Source organism: Hypanus sabinus, chromosome 16 (assembly GCF_030144855.1).
Source record: "Hypanus sabinus isolate sHypSab1 chromosome 16, sHypSab1.hap1, whole genome shotgun sequence".
Lineage (NCBI taxonomy): Eukaryota > Metazoa > Chordata > Chondrichthyes > Myliobatiformes > Dasyatidae > Hypanus > Hypanus sabinus.
The window spans coordinates 25689953-25705649 of record NC_082721.1 but is presented as its reverse complement, the minus strand read 5'-3'; the positions used below and the strand labels follow the sequence as shown (position 1 = coordinate 25705649).

Below are 15697 nucleotides of genomic sequence, written 5' to 3'. Positions count from 1 at the left end.
AATTCTGATTGATGGAGAGTGCTGTGAATCAGATGTTCAAATTCTGCTGTTTAAACTGTGAAGCATTCATCACAACGTAGTATCAGTGTGGCTCATATGGATTGTCATTTACACTTACAGTGTATGCTTGTAACAGAATCTTGTAGGTTCTAGAAACTTTTACATGGGGGTTGCATTTTGACCAGGGTCAGATCTTCAGTTCATAGTGTGCAAGGTACCAGCTGGGCAAATAGCAGATAGCAAGCGTTACAAAATCCTTTCCTTTATTGGCCACAGTTAGAATGCAAAAACAGGCAGATCTTCCGAGAACTGTAAAAAGTACTGATTAGCCCATTGCTCAAATAGTGTTCACTGTTCCGGCCACCACCACCACACAGAGGATGTGCTGGCATCAAAGAGGATGAAGAAGAGATTTATGAGGACATTGACAGGGCTGGATAATTACAGTATAGTGAGAATGAGAAGTTCTTTCAAATGAAGGAGACTGAGGGGAGATTTAATTGAGGTTTATAAACCTCTGAGTGTCTGAGGGGGTAAATAGAACAATCTTATTTCTCTTATTAGAGAAATCTGTAACTTGGGGGGGGGGAGGGAACAAATTTCTTAATTTATAGAATTAGAAGGGAGTTCAGAAAAAAATATTTTTTCCCAGCATCATGGCATTTCAACTGATTGCCTGAAAGGCTGCTGGAGGCAAATCCCCAAACCACGTCGCTGAATGAGCACTTGAAGGATTATAACCTGCAGGGAATGAACCACAGGGTATAATGGGATGAAAGGCCTCCTTTTGTGATGTAATTTTGTAGGTTTGATAGTGGTGTCTTGGATGATGGTGTTTATTGCTTTAAGGCCCTGACACATTTCTGGCGAGGATTCCTGAGATCAGGGCTCTTACTACTGGCTCCCTTGTGGAATTTTATGGGTAGTTACTCCTGCAGATCAGTCCTTCACATTACGTGCCTCTCATTCCAGCTCAGCGGTTCGTTGCAGAAGGCAAACGGCCACATATCCCAGCAGAACATGGACGATCACAGTGAAGAAGCAAAACTCTTCGTGGCAGGTGAGTGGCGATCCATTCTCAAAGTCTTTGGCAGAATCCTGAGGCGGGACAGCTCTTAAGGTGGTGGGACACACACCTGAGTTGTATCAAAAAGTATTTCCTCTAGGCACACTATCCTGTTCTCTTCCCTTGATAGCAATGGAAAATATGTAAAGATTTGTGAGGATTTTTCAGGGCATAAGAAAGTTGGTGATGATTAGAAACTAGTTGGAACAAAGGAAACTGAGGAGAGATTTAACTGAGATGTGAGGAGCATCAAATTATTCCTTTTAGCAGACATGTCAAAGACTCAAGACGTACAAAATAGCTGGATGAACTCAGCAGGTTGGGCAGCATCCATTGAAACGAGCAGTCAACGTTTCGGGTGAGACCCTTCATCAGGACTAAAGAAGGAGGGGGCAGGGGCCCTATAAAGAAGGTAGTGGAAAACCCATCAGAGGAACGATCAAGGGGTGAGAGAGGGGAAGCAGGAAGGGGATAGGCAGGAGAGGTGAAGAAGGAATCTAAGGGGAAAGCACTATGGGTAGTAGAAGAAGGCAGAGTCATGAGAGGTGATAGGCAGCTAGAAGAGACAGAGTAGAGGTGGGATGGGGGAAGGGAGAGGGAGGGAATGACCGGAAATTGGAGAATTTGATGTTCATACCAAGGGGCTGGAGACTACCCAGACGGTATATGAGATGTTGTTCCGCCAACTGAAGTTTGGCCTCATCATGGCAGTAGAGGAGGCCATGTATGGACATATCCGAATGGGAATGTGAAGGAGAGTTGAAGTGAGTGGCAATTGGGAAATCCGGTCTGTTGTGGCGGATGGAGCGGAAGTGCTCAATGAAGCAGTCCCCCAATCTGCGTCGGGTCTCGCCGATGTAGAGGAGGCCGCACTGGGAGCACTGGATGCAATAGATGACCCCAACAGACTCACAAGTGAAGTGTTGCCTCACCTGGAAGGACTGTTTGGGGCCCTGAATGGTGGTAAGAGACTCGGAGCCATAGACTTGCATTATTTGGTAGTAGGACTAAACACGGGGGACCTCTTTTGTGCTGGGTATGGAGATTGCTCCCACCTTAACTGTCTTTTCTAGATGTCACTCATATTCAAGTGCATGGGAGGGCGACTTTACTCTCACCCCATTCCACAACAGGAGTCTGAGGTCAGCTGTAGAATACTTGGTTGCTCCGGAATATTGGAACTGATCCTGCATAGGGTTGCAAGGCTTGACCCCAATGGGCTGTCTTATGACAACGTGATACAGCAGAGCAGAGTCTAAGGTAGAAATCTGGGGAAAAAGATGTCTTTGACATCCACATTGATTTAAATTAGGATCAAAGTAGCCAGCATGCACAGGCACTGGCCCAGACCGGCCCATGCTCCACTATACATCTGCTCTTGTTTTTTTAACTCATTGTGCACTGCTGATGCTCTTGGTACTGTGGATTGTAGGAATGTCGAGTGATGGCTACCTTCGGCCATATGGGAAAGTCTCCTGTGAAGACCACATGTATGTTAATACCCAGTCCCTTGATGCCCAGCAGTGGTTGAATGAAACGTTGGAGGACACAACCAACACTCCTGAGAAGGATGTCTTTGACATGAGTAAGTTTGCTGAAGCTGCTGCCTGGGTCAGAGGTAACCTAAAGACCAGAATCAGATCTTGATGCCGTTTTAGAGAATCTGGGGTTTTAATCCACGAAACAGAAAAAGTTAGCATGGTAGTAGAGGAACTAATTATGATGCCTAAATCTGATCACAGTTCATTCACAAATTTTATAAAAAGGCTTCACAGTCTTCCCTCCTACCTCCAACAATAGTGACTTGAATTGGTTTGGTACTTCTCTGAAATACTGAGAGTTTGATAATAGCCAATACTGGGAGGGCTATACAGAGGAGGAACCATACTATTGGGGTGTGAGTGGAGGGAGAACAGAGGAAACCTCATCCTGTAGGAAGGGGATTTTGGAAGCAAGACACTCATGTTTCTGATAGTTCTTCCACAGTTCAATTATCATGGACCAAAATGCTGCACTAACCTTGTGCATATCTTCTTTCATTAGTAGTGGATTTACTGATGATACAAAAAATAGTTGTGTTATGAGGAATTACAGATGAGGAAGACAGAAAGAACATGCAAAGTGATATGAGAAAATTAAGAAGGTGGACAAGAATTTGCAGATGGAGTATGTGAAGTTATCCACGTTGGATGGAAGAAAATGATTAAGCAAAGTATTACTTAAATGGAATGAAGCCATTACATGTTGTGATATGAAGAAATTTGGGAGCTCTAATCCTTGAAATGCTAAAGGTTAGCATGGGAGTAGAGGTAATAATTATGATCCCTAAATGAATAGTGCTTTTTAATGCACAGGAGACAGAAGTAGGGAAACTTTGAATTGATGTGAGAGCACCCTTCAAGAGGGTGAGCATCTGGCCGAATACTGAAGACTTGTGCTAATCAATTGGCTGGAGTGTTCACTGATCTGTAACCACTCGCTTTGTCAGTCTGCTTCAAGCAAGCTTCAGTTATACTGGTGCCCAAGCAGAATGTGGTAACCTGCCTCAATGACTATTGTCCAGTAGCACTTACATTCACTGCATTGAAGCGCTTTGAGAGACAGGTGAAGAGATGTATCAACTCCTGCCTGAGGAGCAGATTGGATCTGCTCCAATTTGCCTACCGTCACAACGGGTCCCCAGCAGATGCCATTTCATTGGCTCTTCACTTCACCCAGGAACACCTGGACAGTGAAGACACATACTTCACTGAAGCAAATGAAGCTCTTCATTTACTGCTGCTCTGCAGTCAATACCATCATCCCCTCAAGTCTGATCAAAAATCTCCAAGACCTTGTCCTCAAACTTGTGTAATTGGACCCTGGATTTCCTCTCTTGCAGACCCCAGTCAGTTTGGATTGGCAACGTGGGTGCAATATGGAAAGCTGTGAGTGAGTGGACAAGAATGTGGCAGATGGAATGTAATATATGAGGCAGCATGGCAGAGTAGCGGCTAGCATGATACTGTTACCTGTGGTAGGGGTCAGAGTTCAGAGTTCAATTCTGGCATCATCTGTAAGGAGTATGACCGGGTAGATTAATTGGTCATTGCAAATTGACTGGGTTAGGGTTTAATCCGAGGTTGTCAGGGGTTGCTGGGGCACTGTGGCTCGAAGGCCTGAAAGGGCCTTCTGTGCTGTATCACTAAATAAATAAACCAACCACAAGGCATGTGTTTAGCCCCCTGCTCTTCTCACTTTACACTTACGACTGTGAGGCTCAGCGCAGCTCCAGTGCCATTTTTAAGTTTGCTGACTGTCGTTGGCAGAATCAAAGGTGGTGACGAATCAGGATGTAGGAAGGAGATTGTAGATCTGGCCAAGTGGTGCCACAACAGCAACCTGTCACTCAATGTCAGCGAAAGCAAAGAGCTGATTATTATCTACAGGAGGAGAAAACCAGAGGTCCAGGAGCCGGTCCTCATCGGGGGATCAGAGGTGGAGATGGTCAGCAACTTTAAATTCCTTGGCGTTATCATTTCAGAGGATCTGTCCTGGGCCCAGCACATAAGCTTCATTACAAAGAAGGCACAGTAGTGTCTCTACTTCCTTAGAAGTTTGCGAAGATCTGGCATGTCATCTAAAACTTTGACAAACTTCAGTAGATGCGAGTTAGAGAGTATACTGACTTGTTGCGTCACAGCCTGGTATGGAAATACCAATTCTCTTTCAAGGAAAAGCTTACAAAAAGAAGTTGATCTATCACACAACACACACAAAATGCTGGTGGAACACAGCAGGCCAGGCAGCATCTATAGGAAGAGATGCTGCCTGGCCTGCTGTGTTCCACCAGCATTTTGTGTGTGTTGTTTGAATTTCCAGCATCTGCAGATTTCCTCGTGTTTGATCTATCACAGTCCATCATGGTTAAAACCCTCCCCACCACAGAACACATCTACAAACAACACTGTCACAGGAAAGCAGCATCCATCATCAAGGACTCCCAGCATCCAGGCCATGCTCTCTTCTCACTAATGCCATAAGGAAGCAGGCCCCACACCACCAGGTTCAGGAACAGTTGTTACCCCTCAGCCATCAGGCTCTTGAACGAGAGTGGATAACTTCATTCACCCCAATGCTCACCCCCACAACCTATAGACTCACTTTCAAGGACTCTTTAACTCATGTTCTTGATAGTTATTGCCTATTTATTTATTGTTAATATTTTGCATTTTTCTTTTTTGTATTTACAGTTTGTTGTCAATTTCACATTGCCTTTGTTGTGTGCAGTTTTTCATTAATTCTATTGTGTTTCTTCGTACTTACTGTGAATACCCACAAGAAAATAAATCTCAGGGTAGTATATTGTGACATATGTGTATTTTGATAATAAATTTCCTTTGAACTTTGAATCTGTAGGGCATTGGTGAGTTTACCTCTATACTACCACCTACAGTTGGTCTCTGATAATTAAGGATGTGCTTACATTGTTGGCGGTGTAGAGATAGGTCTCGAGGCTTATTCATGGATGAAATGAAGAAAGACTGAGCAGGATGGACCTATATTCAATGGTCCCAAAACAGACAGTCTTGACTTGCCTTCTCACTCCTCATCTTTCTGTCAAAGGGCCATTTGAGGACGCCCTGAAGCTGCACGGCACCACCTCCTGCAGAGGCGGTGGCCAAGGAAATGGATGCCTGTGGCCAAATCCTGGATCTGCCAGGGATACAGAGGAGGAGCAGCTAAAGCAGGAGCCCTGGTACCACGGGAAGATCAATCGGAAAGTGGCCGAGGCACTGCTGGTGCAGGATGGGGACTTCTTGGTGAGGGACAGCCTGACCAACCCTGGACAGTATGTCCTGACTGGGATGCACAATGGACAGGCAAAGCACTTACTGCTGGTGGACCCTGAAGGAGTGGTGAGCAACACTGTGCGGGTCTCTGGGCAGGGCTACAACCAGTATCCATGGGTTAGGGCAAGGGCAAATCAGCGGCAGGACCAGCATGTAATATCTCTCTAACACAAGAGGTTCTCTAGATGTGGGAAATCCAGAGCAACACACATAAAATGCTGGAGGAACTCAGGCAGCATCTATGGAGGAGAATGAACATTTGACATTTTGAACAAAGACCCTTCAACTGGACTGGAAAGGAAGGGGAAGGAAGCCAGGAAAAGAACGTGGGCAGGGGGGAAGGAGTACAAACTGGAAGGTGACGGGTGAGACCAGGTGAGGGGAAAGGTGAGTAAGTGGGGGAGGGAGGATGAAGTGAGAAGCTGAGAGATGATGGATGGAAATGGTAAAGGGATGAATAAGAAGGAATCTGATAAGAGAGGAGTGTGGTCCGTGGGGGAAACAGAAAGAGGAGGGTCACCAGAGAGAGTTGATGAGAAAAGAGGGGCCTGGAGGGGGGCCAGAATTGGGGAATGGAAAAGAGAGAAGGGGGGTAGAAATGATCAGAAGTCAGAGAAATTGATATTCTTGCTGTCAGGTTGGAGGCTACCCAGACGGGAATATAGGTGTCGCTCCTGCAGCCTAAGAGTAGCCTCATCGTGGCTGTAGAGGCCATGGACTGACATGTCAGAATGGGAATAGGAAGTAGAATTGAAATGGGTGGGTATCTGGAAATTCCGCCTGTTGTGGCGGAGGAGCGAAGCTGCTCAAAGAAGCCACCCCCCCCCCCCCGATTCTGCATCACGTCTCACTGATACAGAGGAGACTGCACTGGGAGCACCGGATGTAGTAGACAACCCTGACAGACACATCAGCTCAATTGCTGACAATCCCTTTTATGTTCAACTATAAAAAACAATATTCCATTCATTACCCTGTCCCCACCCTCTGAATCACATTCCCTCTCCCTGTGCCCTGTCAGTCCTAAACTCACCCAGCTTTATGCTCCCTCTTCTCCCTCCAGGTGCGGACGAAGGATCTGCTGTTCGAAAGCATCAGTCACCTGATCAGCTACCACGTTGAGAGTGAAGTTCCTATCCTTGCGGCTGAGAGTGAAGTCTGTCTGAAACAGGTCATCAAGAGGACACACTCGATGCCGATGTGAGTGTTGGTGCCTCAGAATGCGTCATTGATAAACAATCATAATGAGAGTGGGAAATCTCCAAAGATTCAAGTGATGGATTTATACGTAAAGATAAAGATTGGCTTTATTTGTCACATGTATATCGAAACATACAGTGAAATGCGACATTTGTGTCAAAACCAACACAATCTGAAGATTATGTTGGTGGCAGCCAGCAAGTTTCGTTACGCTACCAACGTAGCGTGCCCATAAATCCCGAACCCTAACTGCGTGTTTTTTGGAATGAGGCAGGAAACAGGAACACCTGGAGGGAATCCACATAGTCGTTGCCAAAACGTACAAACTTCTTACAGACAATGGCAGGAATTGAACTGATTGGTGAATGCTGGTGCTGAAAAGCTTTGAGCTAACTGCTCTGCTACCATGCTGCCCTGTCACTGGGAGAAGCCGGGACAACAGACACCTATCACAGTACATTGCCTTGAGGTCGGAGAGAGAAAGATTATCCGGCGTTAGAAAGGTTGACGATACCAGCTGTGCAGAGCTTTGGCAGATGGAATTTGATCCTGACGAGTGGGAGTTGATGAATTCCTGAAAGTCAGATTGGGGCGGGACATGTACAGCAAATGATAGGGCCCAGGGTGGCACAGTAGTGCAGTGGTAGCACAATGCTTTACTGTTCCAGCAACCCGGGTGCAATTCCCACTGCCGCCTGTAGGTGTCTGTACGTTCTCTCCGTGACCCTGTGGGTTCCCTCCACGGTCCAAAGATGCACCAGTTGGTAGGTTAATTGGTCATCGTAAATTGCCCCATGATTATTCTAGGGTTGTATCAGGAGTTGCCAGGTAGCCGGCTCGAAGGGCCAGAAGGGCCTATTCTGAGCAGTATCTCAATAAATAATAAAACTGATGAAATGAAAAACCTTGAGATCCAAGTGCATAGTCCCTTGAAAGTGTAAACACAGGGATTATGGGGTCATAGCAGAGAAAGTGCAGAGGAGGTTCATAAAGATAGTACCCTGAGTGGAGGACTCTAGGACTTATTAGGGTGGGCTCGTTTTCCCTGAACTGAAGGAGGCTGAGGGAGGGGTGGGGGGGGGGGGGTGTTGTGAATCAGAATCAGATTCATTATCACTGATGTATGTTGTGAAATTTATGGTTTTGTGGCAGCAGAACAAATTACCATAAGCTGCAATGAGAAATAGAAAAACTAAAATAAATATTGGAAAAAGAGAGCAAAATAATAAGGCAGTGTTTGTGAACCATTCAAAAATCTGGTGGTTCAAAGTTCAAAGTAAATTTTATTATCAGAGTACATATATGTCACCATATACAACCCTAACATTCATTTTCCTGTGGCCATAATTAGCAAATGTATAGAATAGCAACTATAACAGGATCAATGAAAGATCAACCAGAGTGCAGAAGACAACAAATGGTATAAATGCAAATATAAATAAATAGCAATAAATAATGAGAACATGAGATAAAGAGTCCTTGAAGGGAGATCATTAGTTGTGGGGAAAGACTCAATGATGGGGGCAAGTGAGTGTAGTTATCCCTTTTTGTTCAAGAGCCTGATGGATGAGGGGGAGTAAATGTTCTTGAATCTGGTGCACAAGTCCTTGTACCTTCTACCTGTGAGAAGAGAGCATGGCCTGGCTGGTGGGGATCTCTGTTGACAGATGCTGCTTTCCTTCAACAGCGTTCCCTGTTAATGTGCTCAATGGTTGGTTGGGCTTTACTTGGGACATACTGAGCCAAATCCATTAATTTTTGTAAAGGGGGAAAGAAGCTGTTTCTAAAACATCTGATGTGTGTCTTCAGTCTCCTGTACCTCCTTCTGATGGTAATAATGAGAAGAGAGCATGTCCTGGATAGTGAGAGTGCTTTAAGATGGATTCTCCCTTATAACCATATAACCGTATAACAATCACAGCACGGAAACAGGCCATCTCGGTCCTCCTAGTCCATGCCGAACTCTTAATCTCACCTAGTCCCACCTACCCGCACTCAGCCCATAACCCTCCACTCCTTTCCTGTCCATATACCTATCCAATTTTACCTTAAATGACACAACTGAACTGGCCTCTACTACTTCTACAGGAAGCTCATTCCGCACAGCTATCACTCTCTGAGTAAAGAAATACCCCCTTGTGTTTCCCTTAAACTTCTGCCCCCAAACTCTCAAATCATGTCCTTTCGTTTGAATCTCCCCTACTCTCAATGGAAACAGCCTATTCACGTCAACTCTATCTATCCCTCTCAAAATTTTAAATACCTTGATCAAATCCCCCCTCAATCTTCTACGCTCCAATGAATAGAGACCTAACTTGTTCAACCTTTCTCTGTAACTTAAGTGCTGAAACCCAGGTAACATCCTAGTAAATCGTCTCTGCACTCTCTCTAATTTATTTATATCTTTCCTATAATTCGGTGACCTTCTTGAGGTACTGCTTTGAAGATGTCCTCAGTGGTGAGGAAGAGAGTGTATATGTGGCCCCATATCTCAGAAAGGAAGTGTTGTCATTGGAGAGAATCCAGAGGAGGTTCACGAGGATGATTCTGGGAATGAAGGAGTTAACATCTTTTCTCAGCAATATTTTTATTGGTTTTTTAAATCAAGAAGCATAGTACAGAGGAGGTTTGTGCAGTACGTAACAAATGTGCAATTCACATCTATGAAAGAGATGCACCAATCATGCTTTGGTTGCCTCCCTGCCCGGACCTACCCCTCCCAATTCCCATCTCCAAGCCATCATTGCATTAGCAAAAAGGATTAAGCAGAACCTTTATCCCCACAGAGCTGCATTGGTATAGAGAAGGTATATTTTCCTAACACACATCTGAGTTCGTAGAATTTTACCAGAGAATGCTGAGAGTCAGGGAGTTATGTGTAGAGGAAAGGAAGAAGGGATGAACCTTTAGTTTGGCTGGGAATTCTGAAAATATTCAAGAAAGGGTCCCCACACCTTTTGGAATTTTATGTCTGAATTGAGAGTTGAATAAAGGATCTTCTCAAGTTATGGACTGGACATGATGTCCCTAAGCCAGTGAGCATGGGTGTTAACACTTGAGAAGCATTGGGCAGCTTTGGATCTGTACTCACTGGAATTTAGAAGAAAGCAGGGGGATCTCATTGAAACCTACCAAATGTTGAAAGGACTAGATAAGGTGGATGTGGAGAGGATGTTTCCCAAGGTGGGGGTATCCAGAACTAGAAGGCACAGCCTCAAATTTGAGGGGGCGACCTTTTAGAACCGAGGCAAGGAGGAATATTTTTAGTCAGAGTAGTGAATCTGTGGAATACTCTGCCACAGACTGCGGTGGATGCCAAGTCCGTGGGGTTATTTAAGATGGAAGTTGACCATTTTCTGATCAGTCAGGGCATTAAAGGATATGGCAAGAAGGCAGGTGTATGGGAGTGGGATCTGGGATTAGTTATGATAGACTGGCAGAGCAGAATCGATGGGCTGAATGGTCTAATTCTGCTATTATGTCTTATGGTTTTATGATGGAGCTGGCTGAGTGTATAACCCTCTGCAGCCCTTTCTCTATTCTGTGCATTGGAGCTTCCATGTTAGACGCTGATATAACCAGTCAGAATGCACCCCTCGCTACATCTGTAGAAATTTGCTAGAGTCTTTGGTGACGTACCAGATCTGTTCAAACTCCTAATAATGTTCCTCCTTAGTGACGGCATAGATATATTGTGCCAGGATAGATTGTCTGAGATGGTTGACGCTCATTAACTTGAAGCTGTTCACCATGTCCACTGTTGACCTCTCAGTGACGACTGGTGTGGGTTCTCCTGACCTCCCCTTTCTGAAGTCCACAATCCATTCCTTGGTCCTGCAAATGCTGAGTGCAAAGTTGTCTCTGCGACACCACTCAACCAGCCAATCTGTCTCACTACTGTACGCCTCCTCTCCACCATCTGAGATTCTGCTAACCACTGTTGTGTCATCAACGAATTTATGGATGGTGTTTGAGCTGATACATGATTAGAGTATATATGACTGAGAGAGGCATAGGGATAGAGTATCGAAAAAACGTCGGCATAGATTTAAGGTGAAAGGATGGGAATTTCAAAGGGGAAATGAGGGGTGTCTTTTTACATAAAGTGCTTGATATCTAGAATGTGTTGTCAGAGAAGGTGCTGGAATCAGATATAATTACTAAGTTTAAGAAGCAATCAGAGAGCTACCTAAATAGTTAAGGCAGAGAAGGATAAGATTCTAATGCGGGCTAAGTATAGACATTAGTATAGATGGGGAAAATAAGGTTGGCATGGGTACGATGAGCCAAAGAGGCTGCTTTAAACATTACCGCTATTCCCATTGCTGCTAAGCATGTTTCTCTTGTTCACAGGTGAAGCTCAATACGATCTGTGAATTGTCACCCTGAATTCGGCAGGACTGGGAAGTTTTGCTCGGGAACTTGGGTCTGCTGTGGATAACTGAAGAGCATGGTCGCTTGTTGAATACGGTTGCGGGCAGGGACCCCCGCTCCACACGGCCTGCTTCCTTACCACCCTGACGCCCCAGCCACTTCACAGGGCACGTTGCTTCCTGCAAACGGAGAATCGTTAATCTGAGGTCAGGCAACAGGAGTCGACAGAACTTTAAACTGATTGTCATGTAGTACAGAACCACTCGCGATCAAATGGCAAATGAAGAAGTCATAGGGTATGAGGGGCTTGTGTCCGAACTGTGCAATTGCCCGTCTCTCAGTATATGTTGGCATTCATGGGATAAAAGTTTTACTCTGCCCAGGATTGTACAATCTGTGTGTCTCTGTGCTTTGTGTAAATATCCATGTATCAAATTATTACATTAATCTAACCCCGCCCCCCCACAAACACAGCTGAGCAACGAATGGGGAAGCAGGTCAGCTAGGTGGAGGGAGAAGGAAGCAGGGATCCGCTGAGGAGCAGAGGTGTACGTGGAAGGTGAGGACCGGAAGCAGGTAGAGGGGGAATGCTTGATGTGGAAATGCACTGGGTGAGGCTCTCCTCAAGGTGCTCACAGTGATGAGGTGAAGGAGTCGGATAGCATCTGTAGGTTATACCTGTGTTCTTGGAGATATATGTGTGGTTTGGAAAGTGAGGGAGCCTGATCCCATTGGAAGAAAGGTGGGAGAAGTGGGAATTCAGTCCAACTTCAAGCTGGTGGTGTCTGATGGCACTGAATCCCATGAGAAGATCATCGAGAGGGCTTGGGTCTGCAACTCTGTGGTCAGCAGCTTGGCACCTCCTGTGAATTTGAAGTGGTTTCGAAGACTTTCCCATTTTCTCTCTCCCTGGTTCTGAGCCTGTGAAGCTATAAACATCTGAGGACGTTGAGTGGGAGTCACAAAGGTGGGCAATGGGACTTGTAGTGGGAGTACTGGGGACCTTGCTGCTGGATGAAGCACATAATTTTGTCTGAGTGGAGTGGAGTGCATTGTTTGGTGTGAATTTGAGGGTGGATTGGATGGAGGGAGTCTGTCCAACGCTGGTGATATTTATTCTTATGGATGTAAATCAAGCTGTGTGATTCAGATTCTTTTCTTGATCTTTGAAATAAAAGTAAAGTTTGGAAGGTGCTCTGTGTTAGGATCATTTAAAGTGCACACACACGCACACTCACTTTTCTCTGGAGAAATAACTGTATGCTTTGGCTGCAGTATTCTGCTGGTTGAGGTTTCCACTGAGCCTGAGAAGGCTTGCTAATGAAGCTGGGAGGGACCAGCTCTCCTACACAACCCTAAAATCCCCTCCATCCCTGCAGGGAGCTCCATGACCATCCCCAACGTCACACACTGTGACCATCTCCACCGTCAATCCAGCCAGTCCAACCCAGAGCTCCAGATTAAGTTCCACCGAGGCTGGAGGTACAAGGATGGGAAGAGAAATGGACAATAACATTTCTGGACACCCCCGCTAACCCCACCTGGCAATGGACACTTACCATACAACAGTACTCCTCTGGTTTATCCAGGGACGATTGCATTGACTGATCATTTTGAGGAGGTGACAAAGAGGATCAGGGCAGATAGAACATTTGATGTGGTCAATGTCAACCTTGGTCAGGTACCTCTCACAGCTCCACATGGCAGCCTGGGTAAAGTCAGTACAAGTCCATGGTACTGACGGATGGGGCAAATTAAATCCAAAATCAGTTTAGTGGCAGGGAGTTGTTGGCTATTTACCAGTGCAAGGCTGCTTCTGTGAGGTTCCACAGCACTTATCACTCAGTCCCTTGACTTTTGTAATACATATTAATGAGTTAGACTTAAGTGCAGATGGCACAACGAGGGAATTTTCAGATGATACAAAAATTGATCTTGTGGTTTTCAGGCAGAAAGCTTCAGACTGCAGAGGAATATTGATGGGCAGTAGGGCAGCAACTGGAACTCGATCCAGAGAAGTGTGATGTAATGCACTTGGTAAAGTGCATCAAGGCAAAGGAATATATAATAAATGGTGGGGGGGGGGGGGATAACGAATGATATGGAAGAACAAGTGGCTACAGCATCTTAAAAGTGGCCAAACAGGCCAATAAGCAAGATGCTTTCCTTTATTAGACACAGAGTATATTAGCAGGGAGGTAGGCTCTGGTTAAACCATTGTTGGCATACTGCGTAAGGTTCTGTATTACAATAAAATGTGATGCCTGGAGGGAGTGCAGAGAAGATTTTCCTCTCAAGTTGCAGATAAGGGGAAGCTGGCTTGTTTGAAGCAGAAGGGAAATTTAACTGAGTTTTATAAAGTCATGAGGGACTAAGGCAGAGTCAAGATCTACTTTTCTTAACGTGGGCAACAGGGAAGTTGTATAATTAAACGGGAGAGAGGTTAGGAAGAGGATGAATGTGTTTTTTTCACCAGAGGAAGGTAGAAGCACACAAAATAGGAACAGAGCGGGCCATTTCCCTCTCAAACCAGTCCCACCACTCAATATGCCCATAGCTGTACTAACTGAAATTTATGAAGTACCTGGTTATGCCAGAATAAAAAGATGGGGGGAAGGGAAGGAGGCTAGCTGGAAGGTGAGAGGTGAAGCCAGGTGGGTGGGAAAGGTCACAGGCTGGAGAGGAAGGAATCTGATGGGAGAGGAGAGTGGACCATAGGAGAAAATGAAGGAGGAGGGAGCCCATGGGGCAGTAATAAGCAGGTGAGAAGAAGTGAAATGTCAGTAAACACAAAGTATACTGCAGATGATGTGGTCAAATCAACACGTACAAACAAGCTGGATGAACTCAGCAGGTTGACCAGCATCCGTTGAAATGAGCAGTTAATGGATGCTGCCCGACCTGCTGAGCTCATCCAGCTTGTTTGTAAGTAAAATGTCAGAATGGGAATTAGAGGAAGGAGGAGAGGGGGGGTGGAATTTGTTTACCAGAAGAAGAAATTGATAATCTGTTCATGCCATCAGGTTGGAGGCCACCCAGATGGAATATAAGGTGTTGCTCTCCCATCCTGAGGGTGAGCTTATCATGGCACAAGAGGGGGCCATAGACCGACATGTTGCATTGGGAATGGGGATTAAAATATTTGACCACCGGAAAGTTCTGCTTTTGGTGGATGGAGTGGCGGTGCTTGATGAAGCTGCCTCCCAATTTTCAACGGGTCTCACCAGTGTAGAGGAGGCTACATTGAAAGCTCAAGACATAATAGACAAACTCAGAAGATTCAGAGGTGAAGTTTTGCCTCGACTGTAAGGACTGTTTGGGGCCATGGATGAAGGTGAGAGAGGAGGCGAATGGGCACTGTAACACTTTGGCCACTTGCAGGGATAATTGCTGGTAGGGAGATTAGTGGGGAGGGATGAATAGACAAGGGAATCACAGAGAGAAGGAGGAGAGGTAAAGATATGTTTGATGATAGGATCCCTTTAGAGATGGTGTAAGTTGCATAGGATAATATGTTATATGTGGAGGCTGATGGTGTGGTAGATGTGAAGAGGAACTGTTAACTAAAAAAGCCATAAGGAGAGAAAAGATGAAATATGAAGGTAAACTAGCCAATAATATAAAAGAAGATACCAAAAGTTTTTTTCCCCAGATATATAAAGAGTAAAGGAGAGGCGAGAGTGGATATTGGACTGCTGGAAAATGATGCTGGAGAGGTAATAATAAGGGACAAAGAAATGGTAGATGAACTAAATATGTATTTTGTGTCAGTTTTCACTGTGGAAGACACCAGCAATTTTCCAGAAATTTGAGAGTGTCAGAGGGCAGAAGTAAATGTAGCTGCTATTACTAAGGAATAGGTATTTGGGAAGCTGATAGGCCTTAAAGTAAATCTTAAGGTTTACCTGGTTCAGATGGACTACACCCACAGTTCTGAAAGAGGTAGCTGAAAAGTTTGTGGAGGCATTAGGAGTGATGTTTCAAGAAGCACTAGATTCTGGAATGGATGGGAAAATTGCAAATGCCACTCCACTCTTTAAAGATGGAGAGGGGCAAAAGAAAAGAATAGGCCAGTTCATCTGTCATGGTTGGGAAGATTTTGCAGCCTATTATAAGAATGAGGATTCAGGGTACTTGGAGGCACATGATAAAATAGGCCAAAGTCAACATGGTATCCTTAAAGGAACATCTTGTCTGACAAATCTGTTGGAAATAATTGAAGAAA

General features: G+C 45.1%; 1 protein-coding gene across 1 annotated transcript in view; it reads left to right on the top strand.

Moving 5' to 3' along the window:
- Nucleotides 1-12548, top strand: part of shc2 (SHC (Src homology 2 domain containing) transforming protein 2) — a 40509-nt gene extending 27961 nt beyond the window's left edge. The window contains exons 9-13 of the mRNA XM_059990804.1: nt 973-1060; nt 2499-2651; nt 5672-5964; nt 6962-7098; nt 11452-12548. Of these exons, the coding sequence (XP_059846787.1) occupies nt 973-1060; nt 2499-2651; nt 5672-5964; nt 6962-7098; nt 11452-11455 (675 nt within the window). The 3' untranslated portion in view covers nt 11456-12548. The remainder of the gene's footprint in view (nt 1-972; nt 1061-2498; nt 2652-5671; nt 5965-6961; nt 7099-11451) is intronic.
- Nucleotides 12549-15697: the final 3149 nt, after the last annotated feature.